The sequence below is a fragment of the Acipenser ruthenus genome, chromosome 2, assembly GCF_902713425.1.
Source record: "Acipenser ruthenus chromosome 2, fAciRut3.2 maternal haplotype, whole genome shotgun sequence".
In the NCBI taxonomy this organism is placed as follows: domain Eukaryota; kingdom Metazoa; phylum Chordata; class Actinopteri; order Acipenseriformes; family Acipenseridae; genus Acipenser; species Acipenser ruthenus.
This window is the reverse complement of record NC_081190.1, coordinates 8,800,646-8,822,903: the sequence shown is the minus strand read 5'-3', so window position 1 is coordinate 8,822,903 and position 22,258 is coordinate 8,800,646. Positions and strand designations below refer to the sequence as shown.

General features: G+C 37.9%; 2 protein-coding genes and 2 non-coding genes across 4 annotated transcripts in view; 2 read left to right on the top strand and 2 right to left on the bottom strand.

The window, feature by feature from the left end:
* Window positions 1-604, bottom strand: part of LOC117403733 (high affinity cAMP-specific and IBMX-insensitive 3',5'-cyclic phosphodiesterase 8B-like) — a 77,203-nt gene extending 76,599 nt beyond the window's left edge. Inside the window, exon 1 of the mRNA XM_058988476.1 lies at window positions 317-604. Coding sequence (XP_058844459.1) covers window positions 317-370 — 54 coding nt within the window. The 5' untranslated portion in view covers window positions 371-604. The remainder of the gene's footprint in view (window positions 1-316) is intronic.
* A 2,861-nt stretch (window positions 605-3,465) lies between these two features.
* LOC131705770 (small nucleolar RNA SNORA47) lies at window positions 3,466-3,545 on the top strand. The gene has a single exon (XR_009310559.1). It is a non-coding gene; the product is annotated as a small nucleolar RNA SNORA47 (small nucleolar RNA).
* Window positions 3,546-3,996: 451 nt separating this feature from the next.
* On the top strand, window positions 3,997-4,132 carry LOC131705760 (small nucleolar RNA SNORA47). The gene has a single exon (XR_009310558.1). It is a non-coding gene; the product is annotated as a small nucleolar RNA SNORA47 (small nucleolar RNA).
* An 895-nt stretch (window positions 4,133-5,027) lies between these two features.
* Window positions 5,028-21,845, bottom strand: LOC117403492 (angiogenic factor with G patch and FHA domains 1-like). The gene is made up of 16 exons (XM_034005626.3): window positions 21,745-21,845; window positions 21,558-21,633; window positions 20,331-20,521; window positions 18,685-18,787; window positions 17,658-17,851; window positions 16,710-16,841; window positions 16,029-16,214; window positions 10,653-10,974; window positions 9,326-9,434; window positions 8,804-8,855; window positions 8,053-8,154; window positions 6,965-7,130; window positions 6,462-6,541; window positions 6,217-6,344; window positions 5,932-6,031; window positions 5,028-5,327 (listed from the first exon to the last, which is right to left on the bottom strand). Exons 3-16 carry the CDS (start codon window positions 20,505-20,507, stop codon window positions 5,121-5,123), a joined length of 2,058 nt encoding a protein of 685 aa, XP_033861517.3. The 5' UTR covers window positions 20,508-20,521; window positions 21,558-21,633; window positions 21,745-21,845; the 3' UTR covers window positions 5,028-5,120.
* Window positions 21,846-22,258: the final 413 nt, after the last annotated feature.

Genomic DNA, 22,258 nt, shown 5'->3' with positions numbered 1-22,258 from the left:
CACAATAATATACATGGACGAATGTTAGTTACTACGAATCTAGCCTACTGTAAATTGAATTACTGTATTATAAAGTAGAAGATCGTATTAAGTTATGAGCCTGATAATATAGTTACTACCATCTGAGATGTGCATTTAGAACGAGCAAGATAGTGTAACCTTGCGCTTTATAACCCAGTGTCAAGGTTTACATTTCGTTGAATTAAACATCCAGAAGTGAAATGCGGGCTCCATGTCTGCACGACACACAGCCACTATTGGATGATCTTTCCCAACCCTGAGTTCACAGAAGATTCATTATTAAGTTTCCTCTCACCTCACAAGGGGGTCCGTTTCTGAAACACGTCTCACTCTTCTTTCTTTCATTCATTCTAATGTCACTTCTACAAAAGAAAAACGTTTTCAACAGACGTTTATTTCCTCATTGTGTATTTTTTATATTCCCTAAAAGAAAAAGAAAATAAGCTTTACTCAGGAATCACTTCTGAATCAGCACTTCCATACGCGCTGTGGTTCACTTCGATCACACTTTACAACTCTGGAGATGTGTGTAAAACTGTTCACCGTCCAGCTTTTTACTTTCAAGACCAACGAGCAAGTTAGATCTTCGTGCCAATCAATTTAGAACGCAGACAGACACACACGCACACGCGCGCGCGCACACACACACACACAGCACCAGCGAAGTAGAATTTTGATCGGTCATTAATAAAGCTGCAACACAACGTATTGTTTTGGCACATAGTTGATTTGTACATGACAAGACACCACGTTATTCAACGAAAGGATAGAAAACGAACAGGTGCTGTTGATACAGTATTCTAGTCTCAGTCGCTTTGTTTGTGGCTTGTATTTATAGTTTCTTATCCTCCCTGCTAAAAGTTAACTTCATTGGACTTTTGAGCAGTTCACAAAATATAGAAAATGTTGTATACCACCGATCTGAACTGTACTTCATCAGCAACTAGACTTACTGGCTTTCTAGTTTGTTTACAGTCTAGATATTTCAGATGCGGCACACACCCACCTCCCCTTTCCTTAAAACCTTCTTACCGCTCTGTGAACTAAACTGGTAAACTCTGCTGTAAACAAATAATGTTTCTTGAATATCTATCTTGATTTAATGATTCAAAACAGACTTTGAACAAACAGTCTTTTACTATATTCCCTCGTGAAATGTATCACCATCTTAAAAACACTCCTACGAGTATTTCCTGTTCAATGGTAGTAGCAGCGTATCTGTAGAACAACAGATGAGCTGCGGTGAATTACAAGAATATAATTCCATTGAGGGGTTCTGTGGGATTACAAACCACAAGAGCAAATTATTGTCTTGCAGTTCTGCAGCCCATGCATTTTCTTTCTTTTTTTTATAGTACATGGATTAAAATGTGGGAAACAGGTGTTTTGTGTTTATTTACTGTAAATTATTGGTTTGAATTAAAATGATTTGAATAATTATACTTTTATGAGTTTTTGATGTTTTTAAACAAACGCATGCATTGCAGAACACAAATCAAACAGTAAACAGGAGCCCTAGTTTATTTAGACACTCCTGCTCCAGTTTAAAGGTCTCCACAGCAACCCCGCTACCATCTACAAGTCATTGTTGTCATTCAGTCTTTATTGGTTTCTATGTGAGTCTCTCAGAGCCACAGCCAATATTAAAAAGTCCCAATTGCTTTACAGGTGTATGACCCATATAACTGACTGGCGGACAAAGTCCTGAATCAGTTGACAACCAACAGGCAAATGTTCAACAATTTTACAAAGTGATTTTACAACTTTAACTTCGTAGTTAAATCCCCAGTCACAGCATAGCAACCTTTATATGTTCAGTCAAATCTGTGTACTTCCTGTTTTAGCCACACCTCTGTGTTTATCAAAAGTCTCTGTAATGGTTTTATTTTTCTTGTAAGGACATGCCTTCCCATAACAGTAGAATAAGATATAAATATTGAAACAAAAAATGACACTCATGCAATTTAAAGGGCCTCCCTTTACCAGAAACTGACCTGAGTCACACGTGCACCATCACACCAGTTAAATTGTAACCCAGGTGACTCACAGCAGCTCCTAGCAAAGAGAAATGTCTGTATGATGGGATCATTACAGTTACAATATAGCCAAACACCACCCATGAATTCGGACACCTGATTTGATTGTTATCATGCACTGAATGGCAGAATCAAGCATGTCCGATCATATCATTTCTGCTCAATCATTTTATTTGATAATTGAAACGCCATTATGCAACAGCTTGCAGCTGGTCTTTTGTGTCTATGAGTGTGTTAGATTAGATTACAGTTATTATTGTGGTGTTCCATTCCATGTATACAGCTATGAAGAAAGGATTTGCATGCTGTTATTGCCTGGGGGTTTAGATGGCACACTGGAATTACCATATATTTGTAAAAACATAAGCAGTCCTTGTCAGAGTAAATGGATGTTTCTATGAATTACATTAACTATTCTCTGATAGCTAATGCTCCATGATCTACTGTAACCTAACTGGCCTGCCTTCAGTATTTTCAAAGAACTAAAACTAAGAGAAAACAAACTTGTACTGGTTAAATGCCCAGCAAAATAAATCAAGTTCTGAATTTTGCTTTTGTTGATGGTTGCATATTTAAAAAAAAAAAAAACGATATTTTTATTGAAGGCAAATTATAAATGTACTTTATATATAAATGACAACAACAAATAAATGTGATATAGAAGTGGATTGACCTCACTGGGCGTGTTTAAGAGCCTGTGGGAGTGACGTAAAAAGCATGTAAGTGAAGCATTTCCGCTTCCACAGGAGTTGATGCACTTTTTGCAGGAGAGGTTACACGTGGGTACGAGCACATGAAATAAGCTATGGAATTATGTAATGTAAAATATGCAATTTAAACGTTATATTACAGATACTGCTGTGTGTGTGTGTATATATACACACACACAATTATATATAATACATATATATAAGACGTATTTAAAGATACAGGAATCAGAATATGTACAAGGTATGTGATCCTGTGTGTCACTCTTCATGGCGTACTTGTGGGGTAACAAATACCGTATTACTTCAATTTGGCGCCGCGGCGTTTATTTTAAATTGAGCAAAATGACTCCGGACAGAAAAAAAATCTTATTACTTTCTTTTAAAATGACAGAAAATACATGTTTTGTCAGAGAACCACGTGTTCTGAATAGTAATACTTTACTGTTTGTTCCAATTTTCAGGTGCGCGATGGAAGCATAAAACGAGCTGGAGAACAGGTAAACAGATCACCCGAATTTTAACCACGTATTGATTTGGCGGAGTTAAACTTGAAATCCCTGCTATAGGAAGCTCCCCGGTGACGTCACAGCACAGAGGGGTAGAAACACATGGGGATTGGCAATGCGCTTTCTGATATTGAAGAGTCTCGCCATGAAGAACATTAAGCACGCATTACAGGTTTATACAGCAGCGTCGTGTGGAGGATTGAGAAGGTTTGGCAGTCGAACTTGTGCTGCATGAACTGGTTATAACCTCCTAAAAGAGACTCCCACAGTTCAGTAGCAACAGCGAACTCCATGGAATCGCAGGGAGCAGGGTTGCTTCTGAATACAAGTCTTTTCTTATGTTCATGTTCATTGCATTTCTTTTACTTAATGTGTAAACTGACAGAACTATTCTCTTTTGCAGATACAAATCCAGTGTCTGACTTCTTCACTTGCACTCCAGATGATGTAATCCAAGCTCTGCTAATGAGACTGCCATTAACATATTACTTTAATTATTATTCAGGAGCATCATTTGTTTAACAGATAATAGGATGGGTAAGTATAATGGCTTGAAATGTATCGATATTCACAAATTAAGCTATCGTTAATAAACTAATGTTTGAAATAAACACCTTGTATTCCTTTTTTTTTTTTTTCTTGGTCATTTTAATATTGTGTGTCCTGACTGTGGAAGAGTGAAAGTAGGACCTTGCCCATGAAGTAACCTCTGCTATACAGATTTGGAGGATTGAGAAGGTTTGGCAGCTGACACTGTGCTGTTTTAACTGGTTATAACCTCCTACATTGAAAAACAGTTCAGGATCAGTGGTGAGCTCCATGTGCTTGCAGGGAGCAGTGCTGCTTCTGTATACATGTCCTTTCTTCACATGACTGCCAGCAGTACCGTATAGAGGTTGGTGTGTAGCGGACACTGAATAACTGGGATACGGTTTGTGATTTACTGGGATATCCTCCTGCGGCAAATAAGCCAGACAAAATGTTATCTGCTGAGACAAGCAGACATTCTATACAGGTTTGAGTGTACAGGGGATTCATTATCACCACACCATCTGTAATGTTTGACTTCAGATCCTCCATTGGTCTGACACATAGTAACACAGTGGGTTGCTGTTGCATGACGTGTTACTGATTTTGTAGCATTAGCATTATTTTACTTCCACTGAGCCCTGCATTCAAATGCCACTTTAGTGCGGATTTATTGTCCGTTATTATTATTATTATTATTATTATTATTATTATTATTATTAATTTCTTTAGCAGACGCCCTTATCCAGGGCAACTTACAACTGTTAGAAGATATCACATTATTTTTACATACAATTACCCATTTATACAGTTGGGGTTTTACTGGAGCAATCTAGGTAAAGTACCTTGCTCAAGGGTACAGCAGCAGTGTCCCCCACAAGGGATTGAACCCACAACCATTCGGTCAGGAGTCCAGAGCCCTAACCACTACTTCACACTGCTGTCCGTTGTCATTGGAAGACTGAGTACGGGTGTTTTAGTATACTTTACAACTCACATTTGATATTATGACACATACTTATATTTCAGGTTCTAATTAGTAGACCGGTTTTAATACAAAAGCAAAAATAAATGTAAGCAGCTTCTACACACAGTGAAAATGATCTCAGGCATAGGCTGATACTGAACTGTTAGATACCAACAAGTGACAGTGTCAAATTCAGAATACAATCAATGCATGTCCACTTTCCTTTTACAGCTACTTATTGGAAGGCTTTTTTGAAAACAACTTTTTTTTTTTTTTTTTTTTTTTTTAAAGAAAGAGATAAAAGCAACTTGCTTAAATAATCTACACCAGTCCATCGTAGGACCTGGCTTTCCTATTCTGCTTCACTTCGGACCCAGGATTTCACTTTGGGCTTTTCTTTCTTCTTGGGGGTACCGGTAGGTTGGCAAGTGTCTGCAAACCTCTCCCTGGCCTTCTCCCAGTTCTTCTGGTTCTTGGTTTTGAGTGTCAGAGCTTCTTCCACAGAAAGTGAAGCATTGGTGCCCAGACCAGCCTGGGACTTACGGATTTTCAGCTGGACCTGTGAAATAGTAGCAGCAATCCTTGTGAATTCATACCCACCCCAATTAATATTACTGAAGTAAAACAAAGATTGTAAATTCTAATATTGATATAAACGATAAAGGCAGCACAAAAGGTGCGAGTACTGGAAACAAAAGGAAACACTCATGTTTCATAACTATTACATTCTGTTGTACCGGTCCACATAACAATTCTGCAAACAAATTATTAAATATAAGAGATTAGAGATACTGTAGAAGTATACTTCACTTTTTAAAATGTGTAGCTGTTCAGAAATGTTTTAAAGAGATTGCAAGTGAAGCACCGCCTTACTATAAACAGTACAGAAAAGATAATAAAGGAGAGTATGTTTGCTTCTAATGTTTATTTTGTTAACATCACAATGCCCCATTCATTACAGACACTTATTGTTCATATTTGTTTTGTTTTTTGGAAGTTAGACTACTTTCTAATACACTTCATTTGGTTGTTTCTAAAAACCTTAATAGTTTTTACACACACACACACACACACACACAAACACACACATATATATATATATATATATATATATATATATATATATATATATATATATATAATTTCCCATATGCAGTACTTACTGGTTCCTTCCTTCCTAAACCATCCTTGCCCAATCCATCCCCTTTCTTCCATCCCATCTTCTCAAGCATTTTCCGTCCTTTGTTACTATTGTCGATTTCACTGAAAAGAAAAAAAGTGGTATTGTTTTCTTCTTGGGTCCAGTATGTACTAAATACACATTTTACTGATGATTCACAGCAGCTACACAAATCAGTTCAAACACAACATTTACTCAAATAAGGTTTCGTGAAGTTTTTTTATGCAAATGTAGTGAAGAAAATAGAAGTTGTAAATGTTTTACTTACACGTTAACTGAAGCCGGAGCATCATCCCTTTGAAAAGTCCCTTCACTGCCGACCGTCTGTCTTCTTTTCTGTGCCCGGTCTTTGTACTTTGAGTTTTTCAGAGCTTTAGCACCTTCATAATCACTGTTCTAAACAGATTCAACAGGACAGAAAGTATAACATTTTAGAAACCATTCCGAATCCCACAACACATTTAAAATCATGACTAGAGCATTCAAAAACAACAAAAGGGGTTGTGCCCTTACTTTCAGTCCATACTTGACTTTAATGTGTTTAAGCTCTTTCTGTCTCACTACCTCCTTCTCTTCTTTGCTTAGCACTGGTCCTGTAACAGTTGAGACATGCAGCTACAGAAAACAACTTGGGAAGCAATTACAAAGAACAATCGCATGGTGTGCAAGGTTAATGAATGGTGGTTTTGCAGTGAAAATAGAATCTGCCTAAGAAATGCAATGCACAATCAACACTGGATGTGCCGCAGAAGGTGCATCACGTGAGCACATACATTCGCATTTCAGACTGCAGTCTAATTTCACTTATATTCTCCAACTTTGTGACCAGCCTGTGTACATCTGGCTGGTGGATAATAAACATTATTTCACATGTATAACTAAATAACAAAAACTCTTCATGTTTCTAATTGTAATTATACAATAAAAAAAGTAATAATGCTACCAGTATGCAATTTAGGATGTAATCCAATTCTTCACTAAATTTAATGCTCACATTAAGAGAGGTGAATACATACCAGCCCATTCTTCCTTCTTGTTAAGGCTCAGGTGTGCTAGAACCTGACCTGGCTCACACCCATCACACGTGTCATTACCAGTGTGGATGTGAAAAGATAAGACCGTTTCACCCATCTTTATTTCATCCCCGTGTTCCAATATGCAAGGGTCACATTTAGTTTTGGGCTGAAACCAAGCAGATTTACAAACTGGCCATTAATCAGAGAAACTTAGTATAGTAGACATCAATGTAAACAGTGTTGCTCCTCCCAATTAACAGTTCTTTGCCTAACAAGAAAAACTGCCAATGTGGGCTTGCAATGCTACAGATTCAATTATTGCCAGTGGTAGGTGTTGCAAGTGTGCACATTTCATCCCTCCACCATAATTAAGACATTTAAAAGATTTTTAAAGAAACAAACATGTGAACACCCAAACAGGACAAGTTATGAAAACAGTATGTGAGCTGCAAGCTCTCACACATAATAAATAGTCTATATGCTGCCTGATATAAACTCTGCCTGTCTTGGTGCACTACCCTATTGCATATTTCCATGTAAAGAATTATATTAAGCTTGATTGAGTGCAACTACAAAAAAGAATGCAGTTTACATATCTTTAAGCCTTTTCCCTCCACAAATCAAAACACAGTAAACCAGCATGGGCACTGCCACAGTCTGTAACGATTGATTATTAAAACATATGTAAGCAGAAGCATTTTTAGAAGACATGCTGCTTTCCACAGTGGCCATGTGCCAGTGCAAGGGTGGGGAAAACTACTTTCTGAACAGCTCTCCGGTGGTCTGCTTTGTGTAGACAGCAGAGTTCACCACAGTGGCAAAAACTGGAGTCTGCGATTCCATGGGCACAGAGATGAGAATAAGCCACCAACACTCAAGTCTGAGGTCCAATATCATCCAGCTGCAATTCCATGAACATGAACACTTTGAAAACAGATTAGTAACCAATCGATTCGATTCCATATTTTGTACAGTTTGGATCTGGATTGTTAGTTGTTCTGTCAGTCGAATTCTTTTTTTTTTTTTGCCATGGGACAGGGGATATCACAGATTGTTATTAACATATATCTTTTCATGTAAACCCTTACCTGTAAAATTCTGTTTCCATTGATGACTGTACCATTCTGGCTCCCCTGGTCTACCAGTACGTAGCTTTGTAACTCAACGTCAAAGTATACTTCCGCATGGAACTAATTTGAAAAGAAGCAAATTATTTTAAGATAGTTTTAATATAAAACATGGAACTGTGTAAGATTTTCTTTTAACTTCTAACGTTGAATTCCTATTTTCTGACCGGCCCGTAAAATGCCAGTGAATGCCGAAAAAAGGGTTGTTCAAGAGGTGGCCAATTAGGAAGTGCGTTAGAAAGAATCGCTTTCACAAGCACTGTTAAAAGACTCACAAGCACTGTTAAAAGACTCACAAGCACTGTTAAAAGACTCACAAGCACTGTTAAAAGACTCACAAGCACTGTTAAAAGATCCACAAGCACTGTTAAAAGATCCACAAGCACTGTTAAAAGATCCACAAGCACTGTTAAAAGACTCACAAGCACTGTTAAAAGACTCACAAGCACTGTTAAAAGACTCACAAGCACTGTTAAAAGATCCACAAGCACTGTTAAAAGATCCACAAGCACTGTTAAAAGATTCACAAGCACTGTTAAAAGACTCACAAGCACTGTTAAAAGATTCACAAGCACTGTTAAAAGACCCACAAGCACTGTTAAAGATGCGTTGCTTGGTAGTTTAGATGATTGCTTCCGTAAGCATTCCAGCACAATGCAATATGCTCTTGTTTGCTAAACTGTTCTCCGACCTCTTTCCTTAAAAAGCTTACCTTACTAACACCAAGTTCAGGTATTCGTATTGCATGCTGCATGTCCTTCTCCCTGCAGAGGAAATGTGGACAAATACACAATAGAATACTGTTTACATTTCTAAAACATCTTTCACTCAGGCACAGTGCAATTACCTACAGCAGGTCAGGTCAACACACATTTGTTAACAGATTAAAATGTGTAATTGAGCTGGTGCTGCAAGTGTCCTTAGGAATCAAGTTCCATAATATAGGTGCATATTAACTGAAAGCCTGTTCTCAGCCAAGCAGCAGACACAGAAAATATGAATTCATATTTGCGCCTATAGCTAAGCAGTGACAGCATTTGAAATGCATTTTGAAAGTACAGGAATACATTACATATACAAACTGTAGCAAATAAAGAATCTAAATGTAAAAATCCAACAAATGAGCAAACTTTAGCAGCTGAGACAATTAAACACACCACGACTGAAAACAGAAATAACATGTAAATACAATGAAGAGATATGCATAAGAATAGCTATCAGCATGCACTGTTACCTCCCAATGGTAGCAGGATTATCTGCAGTGATAACAAACAGTGTTCCTGTCTGCAACACTGGGGAGCGAACCACAGTCACCCTGACACATGGAGGCCATACTTCTGTGTCTGCAGCACAAAATGAACAAAACAAAAAATAATAATTAAAAAAATGCACAGATGACTGTTTGCTGGTATATATGTTACAGTAGAAGTCAGAATCTGGCAAATATTAAGTTTTACCAGTCACTGTCAACATTTACCAAGTAAATGTCCGGATAATGAAGAAATATAGGGCTTTTTGGACACTTCCTAGTTAATCTCATGATTTACCGACACATATTGGTAAATGCCCAAAATTCTGAAGAAATATATGGCTTTTCGGACCATTACCGAAGCTTATTAATTCTTTGTTATTCTTGAGATTTATAGAGTTATGATTATTTTGGACATTTACCGATTTCCCAGTCAATCTTAAAATTTGCTAATATTCAGACTTTTACCGTAAAACATGACAACAATGGAATATACAGTTTAAGATATGTATGCTGGGTAGCCCTTTGAGTCTGCATTAGTTTTACCAAAGACAATCTATCCTTAGCCTAGGTTTTAGAAATTAAAATGAACTAGAGTATTAGAAGTTTATGCCGCTGGCTGCATGTTCGTCACTAATGTCATTCTAGGGTACATCTGTTGTGAAAGACAGTAGGAACCTCTGGAAGCAAAACTTCCAATCCACCCTTCTGGGATATGTAGGTACATGTAATATGACCAGGTTACCTGGGATATGTAGGTACATGTAATATGACCTGGTTACCTGGGATATGCAGGTAGATGTAATATGACCAGGTTACCTGGGATATGTAGGTAGATGTAATATGACCAGGTTACCTGGGATATGTAGGTAGATGTAATATGACCAGGTTACCTGGGATATGTAGGTAGATATAATATGACCTGGTTACCTGGGATATGCAGGTAGATGTAATATGACCAGGTTACCTGGGATATGTAGGTAGATATAATATGACCTGGTTACCTGGGATATGTAGGTAGATGTAATATGACCAGGTTACCTGGGATATGCAGGTAGATGTAATATGACCAGGTTACCTGGGATATGTAGGTAGATGTAATATGACCAGGTTACCTGGGATATGCAGGTAGATGTAATATGACCAAGTTACCTGGGATATGTAGGTAGATGTAATATGACCAGGTTACCTGGGATATGCAGGCATATGTAATATGACCTGGTTACCTGGGATAAGTATGTAGATGTAATATGACCCGATACAAAGCCAGCAGTGCATGCAGCCACCATTCAAATATCTGTCCAGAGCTCACCTTCCTCTTCCTCCAGCTCACTGCTTTCACTGCCTGTCGTCTCAACAGCAGACCCATCCTCTTTTTCAGACTCTGTGATTTCTCCCTCTTCTGGCTCACTTTCGCTGTTCACATGGTCTCTCTGTACATTTTCCTTAGAGAGTGCTGCCATTTCAACAGCATCCTCCTCTACAGCACAGTGTCCAGTGGCCGCAGACCTGACGGTCTCCAGCTTAGTTCCAGGATCCAACGTGGCTCTCTTTCGCTTCTGTTCACACTTCTTTTCATCAGCAGCTTCTTCTCGAGTAGAACTAGGTGCCTTTTGATGGTCTGCTTTGTGTTCCTTTTAAAACAATATTATACAGTTTAGAGTAGAGTAAAAAAAAAAGTTCTTCAGCTTAATCTGCCTTGGTTTTAGAACTTAAGAATTAAGAAAACGTATGTTTCTTGCAGTTCTGAGAATCCCTCACTATTGCTAGTGTCTCTTTTTTCAAGATGTACAACCTCTTAAATTCTCATGTGCACATGAAAAAAACAACATGGCAACCTTTCCAAAACATCTATTTAAAAATTGAAAAATCTAAACAAAGAACACACCACTAAACTGCTTTCTTTCTGTATCTCTGCATTTGAAATTGGAATTCATAGTTTGTATTTCACTTTCTGGATTTGAAATGATGCCACAGTATGTCGATCAGACCTAGCAGTAGTGTAACACCACACAGCGTAACCTACTGTTTACAACACCAAGGCCGGCATTGTACATGCTATCTTACTAACGGTAGCAAATCTGAAATGAAAGAACCATCTGCATTGCCAGTTTAGAGAAGAAAAACAACTGTTACTCCCAGATTTATAAAATGAGCACATTTAACTACTGCATAAAGGTTTTTTTTTTTATCTTAGTTGCTGCTGGCTCTGTTGCAAACTGGACAAAAGCCATACCCTAATCAGTTGCAAAACACATCCTCACATAATTTCTTAGAGACATTTATAGCCCTGCTGCTACCACATAGAAACAATGGCAACTATCTACCACACTACAAGCAAATACCATACTATAGAGATAACATAAATACCATTGTTTTTAAATGGAAGAATTCTGTTAACACAGCCATTCAGCTTTATTGAAAAGTTCTTACAATGTCTTATTACTAGATCCACTTGGGGTGTAACCACATCAGAAGATAAGCAGTGCCAATTCCCTTGCAAGATGTACAGTGTGTTGAATGTGTGGTATCAAGGTGTCAGCTGAGATTTAATGGCAATTTTCAAGGTGCTAACCTTTAGGTCTTCATTCAGCCATCTGCCATAGATGGGGTCTACCAATACTCCTATGTCTAGGTAATCAGTGCTGCAAGATTAGCGCGTAGCAGAGAGAGAGGTCGGTCTCACGTTTTGAGGTATTCAGTGCTTGATTTGTGGGAGTTAACTCCCTGGTCCAATCTATGCTTTGACTTTTGTTGATGGTAACAAGGATTTGAGAGCAGATTTCCATCCCAAACCTTCTTGAATTACTTTGAGATAGCAATTTATCTTTCAATCCTGGTTTTGCTGGATTCCACATACATGGGACCCACAGGCAATATGCTCATCAGTTTTGTTAAGAAGCTCAATGTTTTCGGTTCTTACTATATACACGTTCATACATGAAAGACACTTGCGTGGGTTGGGAAAACTTTTCCAAACAATGATTGTGTGTGCAGAGTTTTAAATTAAAATGAAAATCAAAATATTAGAGAACTCTAGCACATGTCGACATGGGTAACCTAGGGCGGATTCAATCATAAAAGTAAAGTGTAAACGTAAAAAGTAAGCCTAGCCATTTCCCTGTTCCAATAGCGCTTTTCAATCCAACTTCCATTCACACGATAGGCGAACTCACCACTGCATACAAATTGCAAAAATGGAACTGAATTTCAACATGATCTTCTTATATAAGCTACATTTCAGAATTAATACCTATTCTCTATAAAAGAGCAATACAAAGCTTCCAGTGATTATTCCAGTTCTTCGATTTACAATCTTCACCTCACATTTTCAGATATCAAAGACAGGCAGGACTGCGTTAGTGTCACTTATTCACTGGGTTTGAAAAGCATGCAATTTTAATGATGAGTATGAATGATTACCTGCCGTCTCCTCTGGTTCTATTGGAAACAAGACAACACACAAGACTAAGCTAGCCGGTTTCTTTAACTTTTGAAATTGTACCAGTTTTGTTCAGCTTCAACAGTGACGCTCACATATTTCAAACTAATCTAGGCTTGAAGGTTTATAACATAATAATTTGTGAAAGTTTATGCAACCAATGTACCTTTACTTGAGGCTATGCTCCCAAAAGATGATATCTCTGTATTAGCCATTGATTTAGTCACTTATTGCACTTGGGCCAGGATGAACATCAGGTAATCAACTCCACACCATTAAAATTATCCATATTTATCTTGGGTATCTTATCAAAAAGGTTTTAATAATGATACATTTTATACTATATAATATTTTGCGAATTTAGCACAAGATTCAGAACAAAACATGTTGAGTGGGGATAGAGCACATGGTAATGAGATTATGTTTGCTCCTCATGCTAACAGTGGTGCTAAAACCAAATCCCTGTAATAAATATAAACACCAACATTTCATGCAAAACATATAAACATAATAGATAGATAGACAGATAGATAGACAGACAGATAGATAGACAGATAGACAGATAGATAGGAGATAGCCAGAGTTACATTTTATTAGGGCAATGCACACTCCGTGTTTGTATTTTTTTTAGACTACTAATTCATCAGTTTTGTATTCACCCTGAGGAAATGTGTGCACTTTATGGACCAAGTCTTGCAGAAAGCTGTGAAATCATAAGATCCACATTTGTTTCTGTAACAGACTCAACAGGGTTTTTTTTTCTTTTCATTTTTTTTATATAAACACGCTGATCAAAATTAGACAGGCCGAACTTGTTATTCTACTGTGTAACAGTTTGCACACTATACAAAACAACAAACTGCCTGTTATGATCTCGTTGGAAAGCTGAAATCTTATGAGATATGGAGACTGCTTTAAAATACGTGCAAGTTTGAGGATTATATTCCAGCAATCTAAAAAAAACAGTGCCATTTGTAAACCAAGACACGAACAAATAATTAGACAACAAGAGACACGTCATAAAACACCGACTAGCTCACCATGAGAACTGCTTTAAAGTATTTGATCACTTTTTAGATACAATATCATACCCAATAGCCTGGAATCAAATGTAAAGCGTAAAAATACACATAGCAATTTTTCTGCACAGCTTGTCTGCCTCCCCTAAAACCTCCACTAACAACTACATCTCCCAGAATACAATGTCTTCTGTTACTAGGAAACTGTACACAAGAAAAAACAACCTAACAAAACATTATCCAATCTCTGGCTAGCCCTGTTGTCTTTGCAGCCAATCACAGGAAGAATAAGAAAAATCCAAAGATACACAGGTTGAAGCTACAAATCCAACTGGAACCATCGTTAGAGGCAACCGCTAAAAAAAGGTGCCTTTAATATTAAAATAACTGTTTTATAGCTTATTAACTTTATCTGTATGGCTTTATATTGAAGCTTTAACATGTTCACTGAGTTTAAGAATGTAATGTTAAAATATAAGTAACGGAATTAATTTGCAGACAGTAGCGGTTTTAGCCACACGCAGCCCATGCAATTGCATGGGGCCCCCTGTTGACGTGGCTCAGATACTACATAAAAAATAAATAAACAAATAAAAATTATACTCACCTCAAGTCTGCACTAAAATAAATGACTTTAGCCTTTTTAGCGTTCTTTTTATCTATACGCCACAAGCAGAAAACACACAGAGTCGGGGTTTAACGCTGTGCGCAAGTTCACGTCAGTATTTGCAGCGCAATCACGTAACATACGATTTAAAAGAAAAACACAAGACATTTAAAAATTAACTAATTTCCACACACAACAAACAAAGTTTGCTTGCGCGTGCTGTCAGTGCTGCAAACATGAGGGGGAATACATGTATAGGTGTAGAGCTGCGTGCTTGAATGAACCTGGAAACAAATTCAAATAAATGCATTTCCAGCCAATGTATCGTCCTCACCTCTTGCTATCCTCGACTACATCTAAGAAAAATGTGCTGGAGCTGTATCCTAACCTCAGTATTGCCTTGCGTCTGCTTTTGACTGTGCCTGTCGTGTCAGGGGAGAGAAGCTTTTCATACCTGAGCATGAAATGAATAAAAAACTATTTACTTTCTACAAGGTCGCAGAACATTGTGCACCAAATTTGCCAAAAACTCGATTATTCAGCTATAATTGCAGACTTTGCCGCTGCAATAGCACGAAAAGTTAATTTTGACCTGTCTTTGTGAGTGTTTTTTGCGATTGCTGTAGTAAAATGCAATGTAAATAGTCGTCGTTGCCCTGTTTGAAAGTACTGGTAATAAAATAGGGGACACCACGGTACAAACACTGCCACTGTTTGCAGAGTCACTGTGATACCGCGAAAAAAAAAGCGCTGAGCTCATAAAGAACCCTGTAGTTAAAATGGAAGGCTCTTTAATGCCTAACCCGTTACCATTAAAAATGTTACAGTATTTATCGAGATTACTCATGACTTCAAGGTAATGTTGCATTTTACTCCAGACCCAAAACCTCATGCAGAGCACTGCTCGTACTTCTAGACCCCTTCATGTTTACAAACAACAGAACTTACGGTTTGTGCTAATGGCATAAGGAAAACAGATGAAAACGTTGTGCCATAAGGTTAAAAGGCCCAGAACTGAACTGACTGCTGACATTATGACAAAAATGTACTCCTAGTGATTCAAAAAGTTACACTCTGGAAAAAACACTGATCTTACAGACGTGTCCTTGGTTTGCAAATTTGAACCAACTTGTTTCAGTTTGCCTACATTTCGACATTTGTCTTACCTCTCATTAGCATAAGCCCCTTACAGACTTTATTTTCACTTTGAATTGGGTGAAGCTCATGTATCCTGTCACAACACTGTAGATTCACTCCCCTGTGCATTTTGTTTGTGTACACTCAGAGACCACAGTAAAGAGTTCACAAAATCCACACTTAATTGGCAGCAGAGAAGTCTTACTGCCACCAGCACTTGATGATGTTGCTAAATAAAGGGCTCCAAAAGGATAGCTTCTCCAACACTATACAGGTCTGGGAATGAACTGTCTACTGTATATCTGTACAGTCATGCCATTTTTTTTCCAGTACAAGACACTGAAATTCATTAATAAAAGTTAGCCAAGAATTAGCTTTCATTAAAGATAGTGTTGAGTAAAGCATGCTTCAGCTACACAAAACATAAATTCAACTCCCTGACACAAGACTTTAGCACTTGACACAATAGTAATGACCCGGTACCTTGTCCTCTAGTGTTGCTGTTTTTTCTGCCCCTTTTCTTCTCTTTTTCCCCTTCTTGTCCTGGCTCGGGTCGGTGTTAGCTGGATAGGCCTGCACATCCACTCGAGAGTGAAACTGATACCGGCCGCTGTCACTGTCGTAGTAATAATACATTCCTGTGTTGGCGTCGTAATACAGCTGACTTGACTGGAAGAAAATCAATGTACAACCATTCTTATTTATTTACAGCTTTCAAAAAATAAACAAGCGTATGAAGAAAAAAAGGGTCACCTATTGTAGGTGTGAAACTGTTCTAGGGCAGAACGGAAAGATGCTTAATCTTATACTAAAACTGGCTTCTACTCTCATCTATTTAAGTGGGGACAGATTTTAAAGATACACCACTCCAGTTGCCATTTTCCAAACCACATCCCTCCTGAAATTCCGCTTTTACAAATGGCTGAAAATGCCATTTTTGCTGGATTAGTTGACATGGTAAATAATGATCAATGAGGCAGAAGCAATAGAGAATTCTAGAGAACACACATAGCAGGATATTAAACAGGTGCATACTAGAAATAAATATATTTCTGAATTGCTACATTTGCCTTCGATAAATCTACTGAACATAGTCTACTTATCAGAATTCAATGTTAAAGACAAAACAATATGTTTTTTTTGTTATAAATGGAGGGTTTTTACCGAGTCATAGTAGAAGCCTGTGCTGTGATCATAATACATCCCTGAATTTTCATCAAAGACAAATCCAGTCTGTGACACTACTGCTTCAGCTGTGGCTCTCAAAAGATCTGCAATGGAGGTGCCGTCTGACTCCTGCTTAAAAAAGTACAATGATATGAAATGCTCAATCGTAAAACGATTCTAGCCAATTTGTTTCTTTTTAAATACTTCATCAATATATAACACACACACACACCGTGATACTCCACAGGTATGCAGACCCATGCACAGTTACCGAAACCAGTTCACAAAAAACCATCACATGATGCACTTCTTTATTTAGCAGCCCCCTTTTCAGATAGAGGTCAAATTAAATAAAATAACACAAATCAAGAGTTGGATTAGGTTTAGGGTATCCAGTATACACAAACATAATGGGGAAAGTGCTTACTAGTACTTGATAAACAGAAAAATGCACATCAATAAAACACAAGCTTTGCTTTCCAATCACTTAGAAGACAGTGGCATCAGATGCTATACTCATGGTTTAGCCACAGGTATTCCTCTTAGATTTATGATCAAAGTGAAGAGTCAGCCTATTCAAACACTAAACAATGTTACACTAATCAACTAAAGTGAAACATGAAGACAATTTCATATACAATAATAAAATAAATTAAAAAAAAGTGTGGGTGCTTTACATATGTGACAGAGACAGTCACATATCTGTTTATGGGTAGCCATGTGGCTCTGGTAATCGGCTTAAACTGTAGAGATAGAACAGAAGCTTCACAGCACGCAGATCAGCATTTATAAATCAGAAGCAGATCAAAAATGTGTGAAACCTTACTACAATCACTCAGTAATAGTGGGACTTACAAAGCATCATGCTCTAATGAGCTCAACATGCAGGCTTTATTCCCAGTCTACCCCATGCTATTAAAAGCTACTCCAGTAGACTGTACTTGCCTCCTGGTTCGGAGATGTGCCCTCACTGTTGCGTACGCTGACTTCTTCAAGGACTCCCTCTGTAGCAGAGTGCTGGAAACCATCTACACAGCCTGGATTCTGTGAATCAGACTCAAAGTGTCCATGTGTCTGCGGACTGGGCTCTGTACCATCCGTATTTGTGCTTTGATAATTTTCATAGTAGTGGTAATAATCTGTTACATGGAAAAATACAGCATAATAACATGGTTATTATCAGTATTGTAGTAAACATGTATTCTTATTATAAAACATGCGATCTGCTATGACACTTCCTTAAAGACATATTTGTTTGCAAGCCATGCTTTCAGTTAGTTTTGAACTTGCTTGATCATTTTACATGGAAAGTGAAATCATCTCCATCCCTTTTAATGGCTTCATTAAACAGCTGATTCCCCTACTGACTGACATGCTTTTGACCCAGAAGACAACCTTGAGGTGAAATGACTCAGGAAATGCTGCATATTTCAAAACTGCACATTTGGGACCTATGTAGTTAATGGAAGTGTAAAACAATATTTAGGCAAATATTCTGTGAGCTACAATTATTTTAAATGGACTCCTGTTCCACACAAGTTGGAAGATATTTTTGGGGGGTGGCAGATCTAAATTATTATTATTATTATTATTATTATTATTATTATTATTATTATTATTTATTTCTTAGCAGACGCCCTTATCCAGGGCGACTTACAATCGTAAGCAAATACATTTCAAGTGTTACAATACAAGTAATACAATAAGACAGCATGCTCATCGAGAATGGTGTTCAGAACAGCTTTCATTGGAACAGCATGCTCATCGAGAATGGTGTTCAGAACAGGTTTCATTGGAACAGCATGCTCAGAGAATGGTGTTCAGAACAGGTTTGTGGCAGTGGAAAGGCAGACAGAAGGCTCACCATTCTATTACACAGTGAAACCTTGAAAGGTTTTGAACATGCTCTACTACAAAACAGTTTGATCTTCCGCACTGCTGTGGTCATCATTATCACAAACACAAAAGCCACCTGATTGAGCACATGAAGATGAATCTTCCGTCTGAACTTCTGCATCTGCTCTGTTTTTTTCTCTCTTCTTACGGTCATGAATTTCCTTACTGAGTTTATCTACCTACATAAAGAAGAATTTGACAATAAACATTTTCATTTTTAATACTTAGGTCAGCCAAGGTGTCCTCGGTTCACCGCGTACCAGCAACCCCTGTAGTCTGTCCGGGCGCCAGCGGGCTTGCCTGTAAGCTGCCCGAGAGCTGCGTTGTCCTCCGACGCTGTAGCTCTTGGGTGGCTGCATGGCAGGCCTAAAGAGTGAAAATAAGCGGTCGGCTGATGGCACACGCTTCGGGGGACAGCGTGTGTTCGTCTTTGCTGCTCCCGAGTCAGCACAGGGGTAGTAGCGGTGAGCTGAGCCTAAAATACAATTGGGCATTTCAAACTGGGAGAAAAACGGGGTAAAAATCAATTGCCGACTACTAAATTTATAACAAAAATAAATAAATAAATGTAATTATGCAAATATTTTAATTACAGTAGATAAAGGTACCAGGATAAAGCCATTTACAATCAAGAGTGTTATATTTTAAATATTTGTAGTTCAATGTAAAACAAACCTTTAAAAAAACTGATAAAGAACTAACATATTCTCAGCATGTGGGGGTCCTGTGATAATGTTAATAAAAGTAATGAGGTGAATAAATAATTAAAAACACAAAAAAAGCTGCTATTAAATCCCCAGGAAGGCTTGAGTAGGCATAGATTATGGATGTATTAGTCACTTGTGCAACCTAACAGTAATGGTTTGATTAGGAGAAACTTAGTAGGCCTCTTCATTTACTTTTAAATACAGTAGTCTCCGCGTACAGAAACACTTCCTAAGAGAACACTTCAGCTAAGAGAACACCCTTGTGGTGAAACAGATTTTTTCCCATTGTAAATGCACCGGCTAAAGGAACAGGAACTGCACTTAAAAGAACACCTTCTTGGCACCGATAGCGATTCGTTCACAACAGACACAGCACTGTTTTGTAATCTGATAACTCACCATCATCAAACTTAAATTAAAATGGTTTATTCAGTCTTTTCAAAAGCAACTTGTCAGTGTCTTAAGGCATACTGATTGGTTTATTAAATCTTTACAGAACAGACGTAATATCATTGACTTATTTTGTATTCTGATTTCCACAAGTGCATCTCATCGCTACAAAATGGCATGTAAACAAATGGCAAAATGCACAGCACTTTCTCTTGCTACAAAAAGTTGTAAATTGTTCAAGCTCTTGAAAAAAACCTTAATCGGACACAAGTCGACAAATAACTTGGCGTTTCCCGTTCTGGTGAGTTGCTTCACCATTCTGTTAAATAATGTGTATGACTTGTATATTGCTGCTGCACTTTTTAACATGTGTAGGGGTGCAGTGTTAATTTAGTTTGACAGTTTACTAATGTTAGTTTGTCTGTTACTTCATTATTATAGTTTATTAACATACACTTGCCTATTGCTTTTCCTTTATTTATTCAGTTCATTTCATATGTTGATGCACGTGGGTCATGACAAGTAATACATATGTATTTATTGATTCATATTGTAGCTGGTGGCTAACTCCGGAGAGTACTGTATACATTCTCAATGAATGTTCTTGAAATAACTTGTTAAATACCTGTTTTCTTAAGTCCTCATTGTAGCTCTCTGTGTTTTTATAGATCCTCTCCGTCTGACTCAGTTGCTTCTGCAGCTTGTGGAGCTCACTTTTACAAGCCTTCAGCTCACCCTCCAGAGTCTTTACTTTTAACCCAAGTGCTGAAAGCTCAGACTCTGTGTCTCCATTTGACTCCATGTTGCAGACTGGTGCTGTGAAAATGTAAAATCACTTCACTAGTGTACATAATGATGGATTTAATTCCCTCCAATATTAGATTCAATCCTAACACCTGCAAAACCCTTTGGTATAAGGGACACACGTGTTCCACAAACAAAATGATGCTCTTATTTCTGCAACGAGGTGCACGAAACAAGGGTTAAATGTACTGACTAGGTGGGATCTGGTCATTCATATTGTCATTTTCCTCATGATACTTGAGTCACTCTCAAATGTATTTTAAGAAATCTTTTAACAACCGCTCAATTCCTTGTGTACCCGAAGGGGTTAAACTTCTCAATGTTCAATTAAATACAGGAAGTACACAGGGTTTGGACAACAATTAGAAACATAGTCAATGGGGTGTAGGGCCACAATGTGCAGCCAAGACGACATTCATTAGATGTGACAAATTTACAAGCCACTACATTGGTAAGGAGGGATACAGGACTTGTCGTGGAACTATACTAGCAACAGGGAGAAGTAGCTTTTATATTAATTAGTCATTTAGCAGACGCCTTTATGCAAAGCGACTTACAGAGACTAGGGGGTGGACTAGGTGGTGAACTATGCATCACAGCTGCTGCTGCAGAGTCACACCTCGGTTTTACGTCTCATCCGGACAGAGCAAAAGGAGGTTCAGTGATTTGCTCAGGGCCACACATGAGTCAGTGGTTTAGCTGGGATTGAACCTGGAACCTCCAGATAACAGGGCGCTTTCTTTAACTACTGAATACACAACAGACGTGTGCATGTTTTTTGTCCACCCCTGAGATTCTGAGTGGTTACAACAGACGTGTAGTTTTGCAAATCTAATTTAAATAGGGCCCCTTTTGCCACGTTTTACTGTAACCAGAGAAATTAAATGTATACTAAAAACAAAAAACGTTTACTAAAAACCAAGTACAAATTAAACTACATAGCCTTTTAAATGAACACAGTTTACCTAAGTATATTACACTGTACATATATTTTTAAATGCATAACGCAACCTAGTAGTAGTAATGCAAAAAAAATCCTTCTCCAAACCTCAGCTGTCTTTACGACTTCCTCATCATAGGCTCTCCATCATCTGTGTGCGCTCGATTTGTAATCCGGGGTTAACCTGAAATATGAAAAGAAACATCGCATAACTACCTTACATCATTCGCTTCCTTTGACAGGTGTGTTGTTTTATTATAATCAAAAATAATGTTTGCAAAGTGGAGATGTTTACAATTCGCACAAACTGCAACGGTGGCCGCCATATTGGTGTCTAGTGTTGCTAATCCTACGTAATAAGAGACGTCAGTTCCTTTGTTAAAAAAAAAAATGAATACACGTGTTCTCGACACACTTGCCAAGTCCGCGTATAATAAACGGGATTGGGCTTGTTTTTTTATTGAGAGGCTTTCATATTTTGAGAGTCGCGGGTTTTTTTGTAATAGGTGAAAATGGTTGTAGGAGTGGTTTGTGGTGTCAATGTATATGCACGTCATTAAAAAATGGAATTTGTAAAAACACCCCCACCCCTCCTGAAATGGGACTGGCTTGTTTTGGGATTGTTTAGGCACTTGCGCTTTTTTTTTCGTAAGAACACCCCCTATCCTCAACCCCCATTAAGATTCTCATGTTATTGACGCTGGAAAACATTTCCCATTTACTTAATCATAGTTGACACAGTTGCAGAGGGTGCAAGAATGTAGTGTCACTGAGTACTGATTTCTGAACTTTTGGTGCGTCTTGCCGAC

What these genes read in the sequence shown, in the direction of transcription:
- LOC117403492 (XM_034005626.3), bottom strand. Translation starts at nt 20,507, where the DNA reads ATGGAGTCAAATGGAGACACAGAGTCTGAGCTTTCAGCACTTGGGTTA. An exon ending in CAGGCTTCTACTATGACTCG is followed by an intron (nt 16,215 to 16,709) that starts GTAAAAACCCTC and finishes ATTTTCTTCCAG; the next exon opens with TCAAGTCAGCTGTATTACGA. An exon ending in AAGTCAAGTATGGACTGAAA is followed by an intron (nt 6,345 to 6,461) that starts GTAAGGGCACAA and finishes GAATCTGTTTAG; the next exon opens with AACAGTGATTATGAAGGTGC.